The sequence below is a fragment of the Oncorhynchus nerka genome, linkage group LG20 (assembly GCF_034236695.1).
Source record: "Oncorhynchus nerka isolate Pitt River linkage group LG20, Oner_Uvic_2.0, whole genome shotgun sequence".
Lineage (NCBI taxonomy): Eukaryota > Metazoa > Chordata > Actinopteri > Salmoniformes > Salmonidae > Oncorhynchus > Oncorhynchus nerka.
In genome coordinates, this window is record NC_088415.1 from 80,465,919 (window position 1) to 80,483,040 (window position 17,122).

At 42.5% G+C, this 17,122-nt stretch overlaps 1 protein-coding gene across 4 annotated transcripts in view; it reads left to right on the forward strand.

Annotated features, from left to right (window-relative positions):
* LOC115103204 (retinoic acid receptor RXR-gamma-A-like) overlaps positions 1-17,122 on the forward strand; it is a 28,924-nt gene that overhangs the window by 7,483 nt on the left and 4,319 nt on the right. For 2 of the 4 annotated variants that reach the window (XM_065005838.1, XM_065005839.1), the window contains exons 2-3: positions 3,397-3,698; positions 9,282-9,429. In XM_065005838.1, coding sequence (XP_064861910.1) covers positions 3,397-3,698; positions 9,282-9,429 — 450 coding nt within the window. Of the gene's footprint in view, positions 1-1,072; positions 1,303-3,396; positions 3,699-9,281; positions 9,430-17,122 lie in introns of those variants that run through there. The other 2 variants (XM_065005837.1, XM_029623975.2) reach the window with 2 other exon arrangements.

Sequence of the window (17,122 nt, forward strand, 5' to 3'; positions counted from 1 at the left end):
GAATGGACTCTCTATTTCACTTCAGTCTCCTCTCATACTTAAGCCATACAAGTTAATGATGTCTGCTCGGCGCATCTTCTGTCATTTCAACAGGAAAAAGGGACAAGTCTACAAGAGAGAAGGGACATCTTTAATTAAAATGTCATCCAATCCCCCACTGGGTATTTGAGAGAGCCCATCCGACAGACAGGATAGGATTTTCTCCTTTTCTAGGCCAAATCCCTTTAGACACATGGAACAGGGACAGAGACTGCACGTGTGAATGAATGTGTATGTTTGTCATGTAACCGAGAAACTGGGAAATGTGTTCTACAGAGCCTCAGCATGCTGCCGTGTAGACCAAGCCCCCACTCAACCGCTTCCAGCCCACTACCTCTAATATACATCCCATCACACACACACACACACACACACACACACACACACACACACACACACACACACACACACACACACACACACACACACAGTAAATAACCAGGTTGGAGATGCTTACAGAGGCTAAGAGGATTATACGGTCCCTGATTGATCAGACATCATCTCCATTTAGACAGGAATGAGTGGGCTCTGTCTCCACACACCAGGCCTGGGCTTTTCTATGATCAGTTTTGGCTCTCAGATCATAATGAATACGACAGGGGAGACCAGACCAGGCCAAAAGGCTACAGGCCTGCTTTTTACATGATTAAGATAAGGCGCTCACTGATCATATTTTTTTATTATGATGATGGTATCTCTATAAAAGTCAGTGAAAAAAAATCATTTGAAAACACTTCTAAACCACTTAACCCAGATGATGTTTGTATGGTGACATACTCATTTACATTCATATGTGTACGTGTGTGTTGCTCAAATATGCCTATTAATATGTATGTGTGTGTGTGTGTGTGTGTGTACACGTGTACGTGTATGAGGCTCTTTGCTGTTGGAATTTGACATTTAGCAGGCATTAATATCACAGGAGGAGCTGTGCCAAGAGACAGAGAGACAGAGAGAGAGAGAGTGTGTGTGTGTGTGTGTGTGTGTGTGTGTGTGTGTGTGTGTGTGTGTGTGTGCCACTCTACAGCTGCTTGTAACACACACACACACACACACATGATCGGGGGCTGCCAGCCCGCCGCCTGCGTTGGAAGGGTCAAGCCCCCTGCAGATCCTCCGAGGTGTCGCCTGCAGACATGAGAATCATAGCAGGTGTCGGAGATTCCGGAGGAAAAGAGGAAAGCGACTTAATAGACATTAGCCAATCAGAGTTAGATATGTACGTAAACTACCAGCCCCTGATGCTCCTTCCTGACTTTGACAGTGAGTAACATAGATATTGTGGGAACAATATGGCCACTTCGACCATACATATAGTCCAGAGTAATATACTTTGACTTGGTAGGCACTGACTGTATGCTAGGTACAATAGCTAATACATGAATTAACAGAAGTATGTGGGCATGTATTTGTTGGCATAGAACGATTGACATGATATATCACTCACTGTGATCTTTGCTGAACATGAAGTGCTGGGTTCTGTCTTCAACAAAAATGGCAAGCTGTGTGTTGGTGTCTTTGGACCTTTGTGACACAATAGTAGACAGTTGGTGAAAGTGTGTCTGTGATCACACAAAGACACGCACACATTTATTTTCTAGATTCTGTTCAACCTGTCTAAATATACATTGGGGTTTCCTGCGTCTGGGTTGGCAGAGAAACTGCTAAAGGTACAGCTGTTACTACACAATATGAGGAAGTGCCTTTGTCCTCCTTTAGCTTGTTTTACACTTGCTACTTTTATAGATAGAACCTTTTTATACTTGTGTGAGCGTTATGTTTAGTGTAATGCGTGGATTATGGTGTGAAGCGTGTGTGGCTATGATCGTGTGTGTGTGTGTGTGTGTGTGTGTGTGTGTGTGTGTGTGTGTGTGTGTGTGTGTGTGTGTGAGAGACTTTCTGTGTGCATGAAAATCAAGTAGTCATTTAACACTGCCACACAAAACGTCCCAACCCCACTAACACATGCTAGTATCAGTGACCACTGTAGACTGGCGTCCGAGCGCTGCTGGTCTGGCTGACCTATCAGACTCTGTGCTGTGTAACATGAGAGAGATCACTGTACCCAGGACGGACTATGGCGACCCTGAAACCATGCCCCATGCAAATGCCACCCCCCATTAACCCTGTGACACACAGCTCTGCCCAACAGCCCAACCTTAAATTGTTGGGGCCTGAAATGTCAACCTGTCATTCTATATTCCAGCTAGAAAGAAAACCCTGGCCGTGCTACAATCTGCATACATGTAAATAGATTTGATAGTTGATAAAGCCCTCTCTCGTTGAATTATGTTTCTGTTGGAATGGGGTTGTTGATATGATTTTTTTGATGACGCAGATTTATAATGGGAGTTTTAGTCGGTTTGTTTTGGAAGGGAAATAACCTTCTATCACCTTCTGTTGTTCGTTCGTTTTGATCTCATACAATCATGGCAATTTCATATCAACCCAAATTGCTATACAAACTAAAAAACAATCTTTGTGCAGCATTAAAGTCTCACTTTCCTTATGTAGGCTAATGTTTGTCGTCGTGATGCAGGCTAATGTTTGTCGTTATTTTGGTCATAGAGAAAAGCTCTATGATGTTGGCCTATCATCCCTCTAGCGTCCCTGTAACATCCCCCTGACATTTCCTCATGTTGATGCATAATGTGAATATGACCTTATAAAGCTCCTATGAATGATCAGATCAGTGTAGCCTGTCTCTGCACTGACCTTTTGGGCTATTCTGGTGATATATGGAAGTCCCTTATGCAGGTTTTCCCCATGCACTGACCCCCAAGCGACCAGCTACATCAGGCTACATCAGGCCATCACAGTGCATTACCAGCTGGATCAGTGATGAGGTTAAATGGAGTGATGGACATTTTGGACCCCTGGCTGTCTACTCAAGCACCTCGTTTTGCTGTGAAAAGGGGCTGATGTGGGTCTAGTTGTTATTCTCTGGTCTGATTGGTCATCACACTGTCTGTGAACCAGAACCAAGGTCTTTTGCTGTAGTCATGAACATTTTATTTTCATATGGAATAGACTAGAATAGGTTAGAGTTTTGGTTCTACACTGTAGATTACTACCGGCAACATCTGAATGTTTCACTTTATTGATCCCTATGAAAACGGTTATCCTCTTTGAGGACAATATAGTTTATATAGATGACGGTCAAATTCATGAGGCACCAACTACATGACCTGGTCCAATAAGAAATGCTTGTTTTCAGTTGTAGTAAGCTTTTCTACTGTGTGCTCTAATGAATAAAACCCTGCTGTGTTCCATTCTGTTCTCTTCTTTTATTGATTGCCGTGTCTCCCTACTCCTTCATTCTCATCTCTGATTTGCTGTTTTTTGCTCTGATTACAGGTTCTTCTGTGCAGGTCTCGCACCTGAGCTCCACCCCATCTCAGTCCCTCAGCACCATGGTGGGGCCCCCTCACCACCACCCCTATCACCACCACCATCATCATCATCACCACCCCTCCGTCATCAGTGCCTCTGTCAACCCCGGGCAGCCCCTCCCGTCTCCCATGAGCACCCTGGGCTCGCCATTCAACGGGCAGGGCAGCTCGCCGTACTCAGTCATCACCTCGTCATCTCTGGGCTCCCCAAGTGTCTCCATCCCCCCTACTCCCACCATGGGCTTCAGCACACTCTCCAGCCCACAGGTAAGGGTCAATGTATTCACACGCATAATAATTAGTTGCTTATATTTGTCCTATTTTTGAATTGGAAATGTATTTTTTTCATATCCCAACTCCCCCTGAGACAGGGGCCATGACCAGGGCTCAGCCAATTATTGACAACGACCCTGGAGCAATTAGGGTTAATTTCCTTTCTCAGGGACACATCAACAGATTTTTCTTCACTAGTCGGCTTGGGGAATAGAACCAGTGACCTTCCGGTTACTGGCCCAACACTCTTAACTTCTAGGCTCCCTGCCTCCTGGACAATTATTTATGCTCACGCCTATACACACACACTTGTTAAACACGAACACACTAAAAACACGAGAGGCCTTACAGCAGGTGAGCCGACCCACCAAAGTAGCTTTGGAACTACTGCATTGGATACATTGTTGTCACTTATATGAGTCTCTCAATGCCCTAGCCTTGCATGCCAAGCTTCAAAGCCATGCCAATTGAATTGTATTTCTAACTGTTTCTCTGTCAGAGCTGATACTACAGAAGTCTCAGACTCCTTAGTGGTCATCTGCATCCTTCTAACACAGTGGTCACCAACCCTTTCTGAGTCAAGATCACATTCTGAGTCAAGATCACATTCTGAGTCAAGATCACATTCTGAGTCAAAATGCAGGTTGCGATCAACTGCTCAGAATCATTTTACAGGACTTGAAAAACGTAAGCCTATGCAACGTTAACCTATTGAAAACAGTACTGTAGAAATGAGGTTTGTGCAGTAGGCTATAGGCCCAATACGTTATCACTGCATATTGGCTTTGCTTTAATTCCCCTGCCAATGTATTGTTGTTCAGACCACTTTTTATATTATATTAAACTATTTGAGGTAGACAGTATGATCACACCGGTAATAGATCAGTTGTTGTATTACATGTGAGGCACAGCTGAGAGAGCATACATTTGCTTTTTATTTGTATGTTATTGGGCTGATGGTGCCTGCATTTGATTGTCTCAGAGGAGAGAGAACGCAGCATCCTGAGGGTCTACCTCCTAACGTTCCTCCGCTCTCCCTTTCCTCCACTGACCAAAAAAAGACACCGTCTTCCAGCTGATAGTTAAGCTCGAGTCGCACCGCATTATTTCTGCCTCATGCACAAATTCATGTTGTTACTTCAATGACCAGAGAAAGTGAAATATTCCTCGATATTAAAGAAGACCCAAGCCGCTGATAATAACAATGCAAGCCCGCCTATACACTTTCCTACTCATTCATTACAGCTGCAGTGTTGGTTGTAGCACGAGTGGAGGTAGGAAGAATGCACATTTTATGGCTTATAAAACTGTTGAATAAAAAGAGTAAAAACTTCAACATGAACTCAGTCATAAAAACAGCAGCTCTTTGCTGTATTCGTTGACAGTCTCTCTGGCCATGGTTTTAAACGTTTTGAAATCTCACAGTATCGACTTTGTTTTAGCTTCTTTTACACCTGCTACGTTACTTCAAACATATTTGCCCTCCAAGAAGGCAGAGTTTGTACCTTCAGACACATGAAATGGTTCTAAATTGCAACACTTCACCTACCTGGCATGTAGGGCAGCTGAATCAGGTGCACCTACCGCCAACAGCCTGAGACAAATAAATACAAATAGGAACGCAAGGCTTCATTGTTAGGAATGCCTTGGAGATTGGTGACCACTGTTCTAACAGAACCTAGAAGGCTAGCCTGACCCTACCCACAGTGGGGTCGCCAAAAATGCATCCGGTTTTCAAGGGAAATTAAAAAAGCCTGTGACAGAACTTCTGCTTTTGGATGTTAACAAGGCAACACTCTATCTTAACATCTCCACATTTACTGGATTGGTTGACCAGTGCAGAGGAAAACCTCCCCTGACAGTTTTTTTTCTCTCTCGTCAGGAGCAGAAAGAAAGAAACACAGCTCAGGCCTGCTACATTAGGTTAGCCTGACCCAGACTCATTCATGGCCACAGACTACAACTGAATCACTGCCCTAGAAATAGAACCTCATTCTATTCTGTTGCTCAATTCACTCGTCCCCACTCCATTAGTGAGACAGCGCTTCCACTTACTTCGAGTCAAAGTCTCAAATAGATAACAAATGGGGAAAATAGAGGCTTACTCTTGTGAATTTAAAAGTTAACATTTTATTCAGTTAGTTAAAAAAAAAACATTGCCGTTCTGTCCTGCATTAAATAGAATCTAGAATGTCTCCTTTTCTGACTGTTTTTTTTTGCCCAGTTCCTGCCTTTACCACTGGCTGGGCCTCTGCCTGCCCTAGAGGGGATGAGCGAATTGTATTTGGCTGTCCCACTCGGAGCTAACTGAGCTAAGCTAATGAGGCGTGATGGCTAGTGAGTCGGAGGGAGATATCATTGACCCAGCCTGCTAAGCTAAAGCCTTGAAGGCTAGCTAGCTAGCAGAAAAGAGTACACAAATGGAAGTCATCTAATGACAGCTGTGCCAACAGGCTTCTGTAAAGCAAATAGGGACACATATGCAATAGTCAGATTCAGATCCATTTATTGCCAATAGGATGTTAAAATTGGATTTCTTCTTACCGCTAATAGTGCAGCTCCCTTTTGGTCTCAAAGAAGTAGACACTTTCAATGAGCCGGCACTTTCAATGAGCCAAGCAACAGAGAAATGTGTATAGAACAGTCGGTAGCATTAAGAGCACTGTGAATAATGTATAGGCTATATGAAGTATTCAACAAGGGCCCCATGGCTGATATGTGTGGAGTGAGAGACATGGGATGTGGTGTGTAGACTAACTATATAGGTCATCCGTGCATATGTTGCCTTTGTGTATGTACGTGCGTGAGTGTGTGTGTGTCGACCCTGTCGCCTTTTAGTCTACAGTAGAGTACAGTACACAGCGGTAGGCCGACTAGGGGCCAGAATGCTCTGTTACTACCCAAACACACTAGACCCAGGCTGGTCTCTTGACCTGCAATAGTCCCTTAACCTGTGTGTGTGCGTACACAGCAGTCTAGGTCCAAGAGGCTTCTAAACAGCTTCTACCCCCAAGTCATAAGACTCCTGAATACCTAATTAAATGGCTACCCAGACCATTTGCATTGCCCCCCGCCCTTTTACACCGCTGCTACTCTCTGTTGTTATCATCTATGCATAGTCACTTTAATAACTCTGCCTACATGTACATATTACCTCAACTAACCGGTGCCCCCGCACATTGACTCTGCACCGGTGCCCCTCTGAATATAGTCTCGCTAATGTTATTTTCCTGCTGCTCTTAATTTCTTGTTAATTTTATTTCTTATTCTTATCCGTATTTTTTGAAACGGCATTGTTGGTTAGGGGCTCGTAAGTAAGCATTTCACTGTAAGGTCTATACCTGTTGTATTCGGCGCATGTGACTAATACAATTTGATTTGATTTGAGCATGCCTGTATAGCACAGCGCATACATCCCTCACTGTCAGAATAATGCAGTTTTAGGAGGATGTTCTCATTCTTAATGATCAGACCTGGGTTCAAATAGTATTTGTTCTATTTCTAATACTTTAGCTGGGCTTGATTGAGCTTATCTGGCACAATGGAACCAATGGAATAGTCCTTAAAGTGTAAACTCTGCCCCTCTGGCACTCTAGACAGGCTCAATAAAACTCAAAGTATTTCAAAGAACACAAATACTTCATGGTCTGATAATGATCGGCAGGCAGCCTAGCGGTGGGCCGGTAACCGAAAGGTTGCTAGTTTGAATCCGAGAGCCGACTAGGTGAAAAGGTGAAAAGGGCACTTTACCCTAATTGCTCCAGGATCGGCATCTATAATGGCTGATCCCTGGCCGTGACCCCACTCTCTGAGGGATATGCAAAAAACACATTTCCATTTCACACCAACACTTGTACATGTGTAAAACAGGACAAATATAAGTAACCCCTATTAGACCTTTAGATGGCCCAGAGTGGCTTATAAAGTTTCCTTAAAGAGCAACTGAGCACACCAATTGGCACGTGTGTTTTTCTGTTGCTCATTTGAAAAACAAGTTTTCAGTCTTGGACGTGTGTTTTCTGACCGATACAGTTTGGTTAATGATGTTTGTCCCCCCATGAGACACTGTAGATACGGGAGCCTATTTCACTTCCTCAAAATCCCCAGAATTAATCTAAGATAACTCAAGAAATCTGTCATTTATTTTGACGTTTTTGCTGAGGATGTTTTAGTTGCACGATTTTATATCTAACCAAGGTGTTTGGTGCAGTAGTTCTCATGTAAAAGAAAATGCACAATGTGTTGTCTTATGTAAACAAAGTCGGAGCCTTACTGTCTATGCTATTGGATAGAGAGCAATCACCGCAGCTGGTCACCCCATGATAGTGGGCAAAGGGACATCGTCAAATCAAAACCCAACCTTCATTTACCCTTTGTAATGTAAAATCTTTCCAAACTCCGTTTTAGACCAGACTGACTTTATTACAAAAATTACCCTATTTAGACTTTATTGTCAATTTTGACACTATATTAACGGTTTATGACTCATATCGATACCACATAGGCCATTTTCAAAGGGATTAGTTGATTTTAACGGCAGTCGCTCTTTAATGACCAACTACCTCCCTCTACTGCTCTCATGTGGAACTGCATGTAACAGGTTTCAATTGAGTGTTTTCAGTTGAGTTCGATTAGAATTCAAACTGGTATCAGCAGATATAATTTTGTGCCCTTCCTTAAGAACCTTGTGTCCATGTTGACTGTGGGTGTTTACTGAGAGTAAACATTCAAAGTGAACTGCTACTTCCTCACCTAGAGGGAACAGGTCACATGATAAAGGAAAAAACACTTCCTGTAAGATGGGAGGGGGAGGCAGAAAGGACAAGGGAGGAGTGAATACAAACACACGTTAGCACACCTGTGGGCTATTATGTTTGAATGATGCACATTGATTGACACGCGTGCATACACACAAATACACTGAGGAAGGCACTGACTGTGTAGCTAATGCATGGTTGTAATAGTACATAGCTCATCTGTAAATAGCCCATCCAATATACCTCATCCCCATACTGTATTTATTTATTTATCTTGCTCCTTTGCACCCCAGTATCTCTACTTGCACATTCATATTCTGCACATTCTACCATTCCTGTGTTTAAATGCTATATTGTAATTACTTTGCCACCATGGCCTATTTATTGCCTTAACTCTCTTATCCTATATCATTTGGACTCACAGTATATAGACTTTTCTACTGTATTATTGATCGTATGTTTGTTTATTCCATGTGTAACTCTATTATTGTTGTATGTGTTGAACTGCTTTGCTTTATCTTGGCCAGGTCACAGTTGCAAATGAGAACTTGTTCTCAACTAGCCTACCTGGTTAAATAAAGGTGAAATATATATATATTTTTAAATAGGGATGTTGTCATAGAAAGACTGACATAATATATCACTCACTGTGATCTTTGCTGAACCCGGAAGTGCTGAGTTCTGTCTTCAACAAAACTGGGAAGCTGCAAGTCGGTGACTTTTGACCTTTGTGATACAGTGGGCAGTTGGCGAAAGTGAGACACCCACACACATCTCCCCATTAAGCCCCTCTCTGCTGTCGATGTCCCCCTCTCTGTAGATGAACTCTCTGAACAATGTGAGCAGCAGTGAGGACATCAAGCCTCCGCCAGGCCTAGCTGGACTGGGTCACATGAACAGCTACGGCTGCATGAGCCCAGGGTCCATGTCCAAGCACATCTGTGCCATCTGTGGGGACCGATCCTCAGGTAAAACACAAAAGGCCCTAGACTAGACTATACTATAATGTAGCTGGTTACTAGACTATAATATACTGTAGCTGTTTACCAGACTTGACCGTACTATAATGTAGCTGGTTACCAGATTATAATATACTGTAGCTGTTTACCAGACTTGACCATACTATAATGTAGCTGGTTACCTGACTAGACCATACTATATTGTAGCTGGTTACCTGACTAGACCATACTATAATGTAGCTGGTTACCAGACTATAATATACTGTAGCTGTTTACCAGACTAGACCATACTATAATGTAGCTGGTTACCTGACTAGACCATACTATATTGTAGCTGGTTACCTGACTAGACCATACTATATTGTAGCTGGTTACCTGACTAGACCATACTATATTGTAGCTGGTTACCTGACTAGACCATACTATACTGTAGCTGGTTACCAGACTTGACCATACTGTACTGTAGCTGGTTACCGGACTTGACCATACTGTACTGTAGCTGTTTACCAGACTTGACCATACTATACTGTAGCTGGTTACCAGACTAGACCATACTATACTGTAGCTGGTTACCAGACTATAATATACTGTAGCTGGTTACTAGACCATACTATACTGTAGCTGGTTACCAGACTAGACCATACTATACTGTAGCTGGTTACCAGACTTGACCATACTGTACTGTAGCTGTTTACCTGACTAGACCATACTATACTGTAGCTGGCTACCAGACGTGACCATACTGTACTGTAGCTGTTTACCAGATTTGACCATACTATATTGTAGCTGGTTACCAGACCATACTATACTGTAGCTGTTTACGAGACTATAATATAATGTAGCTTGTTACCAGACTAGACCATACTATAATGTAGCTGGTTACCAGACTAGACCATAATATACTGTAGCTGGTTACCAGACTAGACCATACTATAATGTAGCTGGTTACCAGACTAGACCATACTATAATGTAGCTGGTTACCAGACCAGACCATACTATACTGTAGCTGTTTACCAGACCATACTATATTGTAGGTGGTTACCAGACTATAATATAATGTAGCTTGTTACCAGACTAGACCATACTATACTGTAGCTGTTTACCAGACTAGACCATACTATACTGTAGCTGGTTACCTGACTAGACCATACTATAATGTAGATAGTTACCAGACTAGACCATACTATATTGTAGATAGTTACCAGACTAGACCATACTATATTGTAGCTGGTTACCAGACTAGACCACACTATATTGTAGCTGGTTACCAGACTAGACCACACTATACTGTAGCTGTTTACCAGACTAGACCATACTATATTGTAGCTGGTTACCAGACTAGACCATACTATATTGTAGCTGGTTACCAGACTAGACCATACTATACTGTAGCTGTTTACCAGACTAGACCATACTATACTGTAGCTTGTTACCTGACTAGACCATACTATAACATTTACATTTACATTTAAGTAATTTAGCAGACGCTCTTATCCAGAGCGACTTACAAATTGGTGCTTTCACCTTATGACATCCAGTGGAACAGCCACTTTACAATAGTGCATCTAGGTCTTTTAAGGGGGGAGGGGGTGAGAAGGATTACTTTATCCTATCCTAGGTATTCCTTAAAGAGGTGGGGTTTCAGGTGTCTCCGGAAGGTGGTGATTGACTCCGCTGTCCTGGCGTCGTGAGGGAGTTTGTTCCACCATTGGGGGGCCAGAGCAGCGAACAGTTTTGACTGGGCTGAGCGGGAACTGTACTTCCTCAGTGGTAGGGAGGCGAGCAGGCCAGAGGTGGATGAACGCAGTGCCCTTGTTTGGGTGTAGGGCCTGATCAGAGCCTGGAGGTACTGAGGTGCCGTTCCCCTCACAGCTCCGTAGGCAAGCACCATGGTCTTGTAGCGGATGCGAGCTTCAACTGGAAGCCAGTGGAGAGAGCGGAGTAGCGGGGTGACGTGAGAGAACTTGGGAAGGTTGAACACCAGACGGGCTGCGGCGTTCTGGATGAGTTGTAGGGGTTTAATGGCACAGGCAGGGAGCCCAGCCAACAGCGAGTTGCAGTAATCCAGACGGGAGATGACAGGTGCCTGGATTAGGACCTGCGCCGCTTCCTGTGTGAGGCAGGGTCGTACTCTGCGGATGTTGTAGAGCATGAACCTACAGGAACAGACCACCGCCTTGATGTTATTTGAGAACGACAGGGTGTTGTCCAGGATCACGCCAAGGTTCTTAGCGCTCTGGGACGAGGACACAATGGAGTTGTCAACCGTGATGGCGAGATCATGGAACGGGCAGTCCTTCCCCGGGAGGAAGAGCAGCTCCGTCTTGCCGAGGTTCAGCTTGAGGTGATGATCCGTCATCCACACTGATATGTCTGCCAGACATGCAGAGATGCGATTCGCCACCTGGCGATGTCGTCTGCATAGCAATGATAGGAGAGACCATGTGAGGTTATGACAGAGCCAAGTGACTTGGTGTATAGCGAGAATAGGAGAGGGCCTAGAACAGAGCCCTGGGGAACACCAGTGGTGAGAGCACGTGGTGAGGAGACGCATACTATAATGTAGATAGTTACTAGACTAGACCATATTCTCGCCACGCCACCTGGTAGGAGCGTTACCTGTCAGGTAGGACGCAATCCAAGCGTGGACTAGCGCTTGTTACGGAGATGCCCAACTCGGAGAGAGTGGAGAGGAGGATCTGATGGTTCACAGTATCGAAGGCAGCCGATAGGTCTAGAAGGATGAGAGCAGAGGAGAGAGAGTTAGCTTTAGCTTGTTAGTGCGGAGCTGGTTAGCCTCCGTGATACAGAGAAGAGCAGTCTCAGTTGAATGACTAGTCTTGAAACCTGACTGATTTGGATCAAGAAGGTCATTCTGAGAGAGATAGCGGGAGAGCTGGCCAAGGACGGCACGTTCAAGAGTTTTGGAGAGAAAAGAAAGAAGGGATACTGGTCTGTAGTTGTTGACATCGGAGGGATCGAGTGTAGGTTTTTTCAGAAGGGGTGCAACTATAATGTAGCTTGTTACCTGACTAGACCATAATATACTGTAGCTGGTTACCAGACCATACTATACTGTAGATGGTTACCAGACTTGACCATACTATAATGTAGATAGTTACCAGACTAGACCATACTATATTGTAGCTGGTTACCAGACTAGACCACACTATACTGTAGCTTGTTACCTGACTAGACCATACTATAATGTAGCTTGTTACCTGACTAGACCATAATATACTGTAGCTGGTTACCAGACCATACTATACTGTAGATGGTTACCAGACTAGACCATACTATATTGTAGCTGGTTACCAGACTAGACCACACTATACTGTAGCTGTTTACCAGACTAGACCATACTATACTGTAGCTTGTTACCTGACTAGACCATACTATAATGTAGCTTGTTACCTGACTAGACCATAATATACTGTAGCTGGTTACCAGACCATACTATACTGTAGATGGTTACCAGAATTGACCATACTATACTGTAGATGGTTACCAGACTATAATATAATGTAGCTTGTTACCAGACTAGACCATACTATAATGTAGCTTGTTACCTGACTAGACCATACTATAATGTAGCTTGTTACCTGACTAGACCATAATATACTGTAGCTGGTTACCAGACCATACTATAATGTAGCTGGTTACCAGACTATAATATAATGTAGCTTGTTACCAGACTAGACCATACTATATTGTAGCTGGTTACCAGACTAGACCATACTATACTGTAGCTTGTTACCTGACTAGACCATAATATACTGTAGCTGGTTACCAGACCATACTATATTGTAGCTGGTTACCAGACTAGACCATACTATACTGTAGCTTGTTACCTGACTAGACCATACTATACTGTAGCTGTTTACCAGACTAGACCATACTATACTGTAGCTGTTTACCAGACTTGACCATACTATACTGTAGCTGTTTACCAGACTAGACCATACTATACTGTAGCTTGTTACCTGACTAGACCATAATATACTGTAGCTGGTTACCAGACCATACTATACTGTAGATGGTTACCAGACTTGACCATACTATAATGTAGCTGGTTACCAGACTATAATATAATGTAGCTTGTTACCAGACTAGACCATACTATAATGTAGCTTGTTACCAGACTAGACCATACTATACTGTAGCTGGTTACCAGACTAGACCATACTATACTGTAGCTGTTTACCAGACTAGACCATACTATACTGTAGCTTGTTACCTGACTAGACCATACTATAATGTAGCTTGTTACCTGACTAGACCATAATATACTGTAGCTGGTTACCAGACCATACTATACTGTAGATGGTTACCAGACTTGACCATACTATACTGTAGATGGTTACCTGACTAGACCATACTATATTGTAGATGGTTACCAGACTAGACCATACTATACTGTAGATGGTTACCTGACTAGACCATACTATACTGTAGGTAGTTACCAGACTAGACCATACTATACTGTAGCTGGTTACCAGACCATACTATACTGTAGATGGTTACCAGACTAGACCATACTATACTGTAGATGGTTACCTGACTAGACCATACTATACTGTAGATGGTTACCTGACTAGACCATACTATACTGTAGGTAGTTAGTTACCTGACTAGACCATACTATACTGTAGCTTGTTACCTGACTAGACCACACTATACTGTAGCTGTTTACCAGACTAGACCATACTATACTGTAGCTTGTTACCTGACTAGACCATACTATGACTAGACCATACTATACTGTAGTAGACCATGGTTACCAGACTAGACCATACTATACTGTAGCTGTTTACCAGACTAGACCATACTATAATGTAGCTGGTTACCAGACTAGACCACACTATACTGTAGCTGTTTACCAGACTAGACCATACTATACTGTAGCTTGTTACCTGACTAGACCATACTATAATGTAGCTGGTTACCAGACTAGACCATACTATAATGTAGCTTGTTACCTGACTAGACCATAATATACTGTAGCTGGTTGTTACCTGACTAGACCATACTATACTGTAGATGGTTACCAGACTAGACCATACTATATTGTAGCTGGTTACCAGACTAGACCATACTATATTGTAGCTTGTTACCAGACTAGACCATACTATACTGTAGCTTGTTACCTGACTAGACCATACTATAATGTAGCTTGTTACCTGACTAGACCATAATATACTGTAGCTGGTTACCAGACCATACTATACTGTAGATGGTTACCAGACTTGACCATACTATAATGTAGCTGGTTACCAGACTATAATATAATGTAGCTTGTTACCAGACTAGACCATACTATATTGTAGCTGGTTACCAGACTAGACCATACTATACTGTAGCTTGTTACCTGACTAGACCATACTATACTGTAGCTTGTTACCTGACTAGACCATACTATAATGTAGCTTGTTACCAGACTTGACCATACTATACTGTAGCTTGTTACCTGACTAGACCATACTATACTGTAGCTGGCTACCAGACGTGACCATACTGTACTGTAGCTGTTTACCAGACTTGACCATACTATATTGTAGCTGGTTACCAGACTATAATATACTGTAGCTGGTTACCAGACCATACTATACTGTAGCTGTTTACGAGACTATAATATAATGTAGCTTGTTACCAGACTAGACCATACTATAATGTAGCTGGTTACCAGACTAGACCATAATATACTGTAGCTGGTTACCAGACTAGACCATACTATAATGTAGCTGGTTACCAGACTAGACCATACTATAATGTAGCTGGTTACCAGACCAGACCATACTATACTGTAGCTGGTTACCAGACTATAATATAATGTAGCTTGTTACCAGACTAGACCATACTATACTGTAGCTTGTTACCTGACTAGACCATACTATATTGTAGCTGGTTACCAGACTAGACCATACTATACTGTAGCTTGTTACCAGACTAGACCATACTATATTGTAGCTGGTTACCAGACTAGACCATACTATACTGTAGCTTGTTACCTGACTAGACCATACTATATTGTAGCTGGTTACCAGACTAGACCATACTATACTGTAGCTTGTTACCTGACTAGACCATACTATATTGTAATGTAATGTAAATGGTTACCAGACTAGACCATACTATACTGTAGCTTGTTACCAGACTAGACCATACTATATTGTAGCTGGTTACCAGACTAGACCATACTATACTGTAGCTTGTTACCTGACTAGACCATACTATACTGTAGCTGTTTACCAGACTAGACCATACTATAATGTAGCTTGTTACCTGACTAGACCATAATATACTGTAGCTGGTTACCAGACCATACTATACTGTAGATGGTTACCAGACTATAATATAATGTAGATAGTTACCAGACTAGACCATACTATACTGTAGATAGTTACCAGACTTGACCATACTATACTGTAGCTGGTTACCAGACTAGACCATACTATACTGTAGCTTGTTACCTGACTAGACCATACTATACTGTAGCTGTTTACCAGACTTGACCATACTATACTGTAGCTGTTTACCAGACTAGACCATACTATACTGTAGCTTGTTACCTGACTAGACCATAATATACTGTAGCTGGTTACCAGACCATACTATACTGTAGATGGTTACCAGACTTGACCATACTATACTGTAGATGGTTACCAGACTTGACCATACTATACTGTAGATGGTTACCTGACTAGACCATACTATATTGTAGATGGTTACCAGACTAGACCATACTATACTGTAGGTAGTTACCTGACTAGACCATACTATACTGTAGCTGTTTACCAGACTAGACCATACTATACTGTAGCTGTTTACCAGACTAGACCATACTATACTGTAGGTAGTTGCCAGACTAGACCATACTATACTGTAGATGGTTACCAGACTAGACCATACTATACTGTAGATGGTTACCAGACTAGACCATACTATACTGTAGGTAGTTACCTGACTAGACCATACTATACTGTAGATGGTTACCTGACTAGACCATACTATACTGTAGATGGTTACCTGACTAGACCATACTATACTGTAGATGGTTACCTGACTAGACCATACTATACTGTAGGTAGTTACCTGACTAGATCATACTGTACTGTAGATGGTTACCAGACTAGACCATACTATACTGTAGATGGTTACCTTACTAGACCATACTATAATGTAGATGGTTACCTGACTAGATCATTCTGTACTGTAGATGGTTACCTGACTAGACCATACTGTACTGTATATGGTTACCTGACTAGACCATACTGTACTGTAGATGGTTACCTTACTAGACCATACTATAATGTAGATGGTTACCTGACTAGACCATACTGTACTGTAGATGGTTACCTTACTAGACCATACTATAATGTAGATGGTTACCTGACTAGACCATACTATACTGTAGATGGTTACCTGACTAGACCATACTATAATGTAGATGGTTACCTTACTAGACCATACTATAATGTAGATGGTTACCTGACTAAACCATACTCTACTGTAGATGGTTACCTGACCAGACCATACTGTACTGTACCATAGTTTTTCCCCTTGACAAGTTACATGGTTTGGAAGATATTCCTTCCCTACTACTAGTATACCATACCACCTTCATCAACATAGCTACAGGAGAACTAAGCCAAAACATTTCCTTATGAAATGCTCCATCATATTATATCCCCTCACTAACAG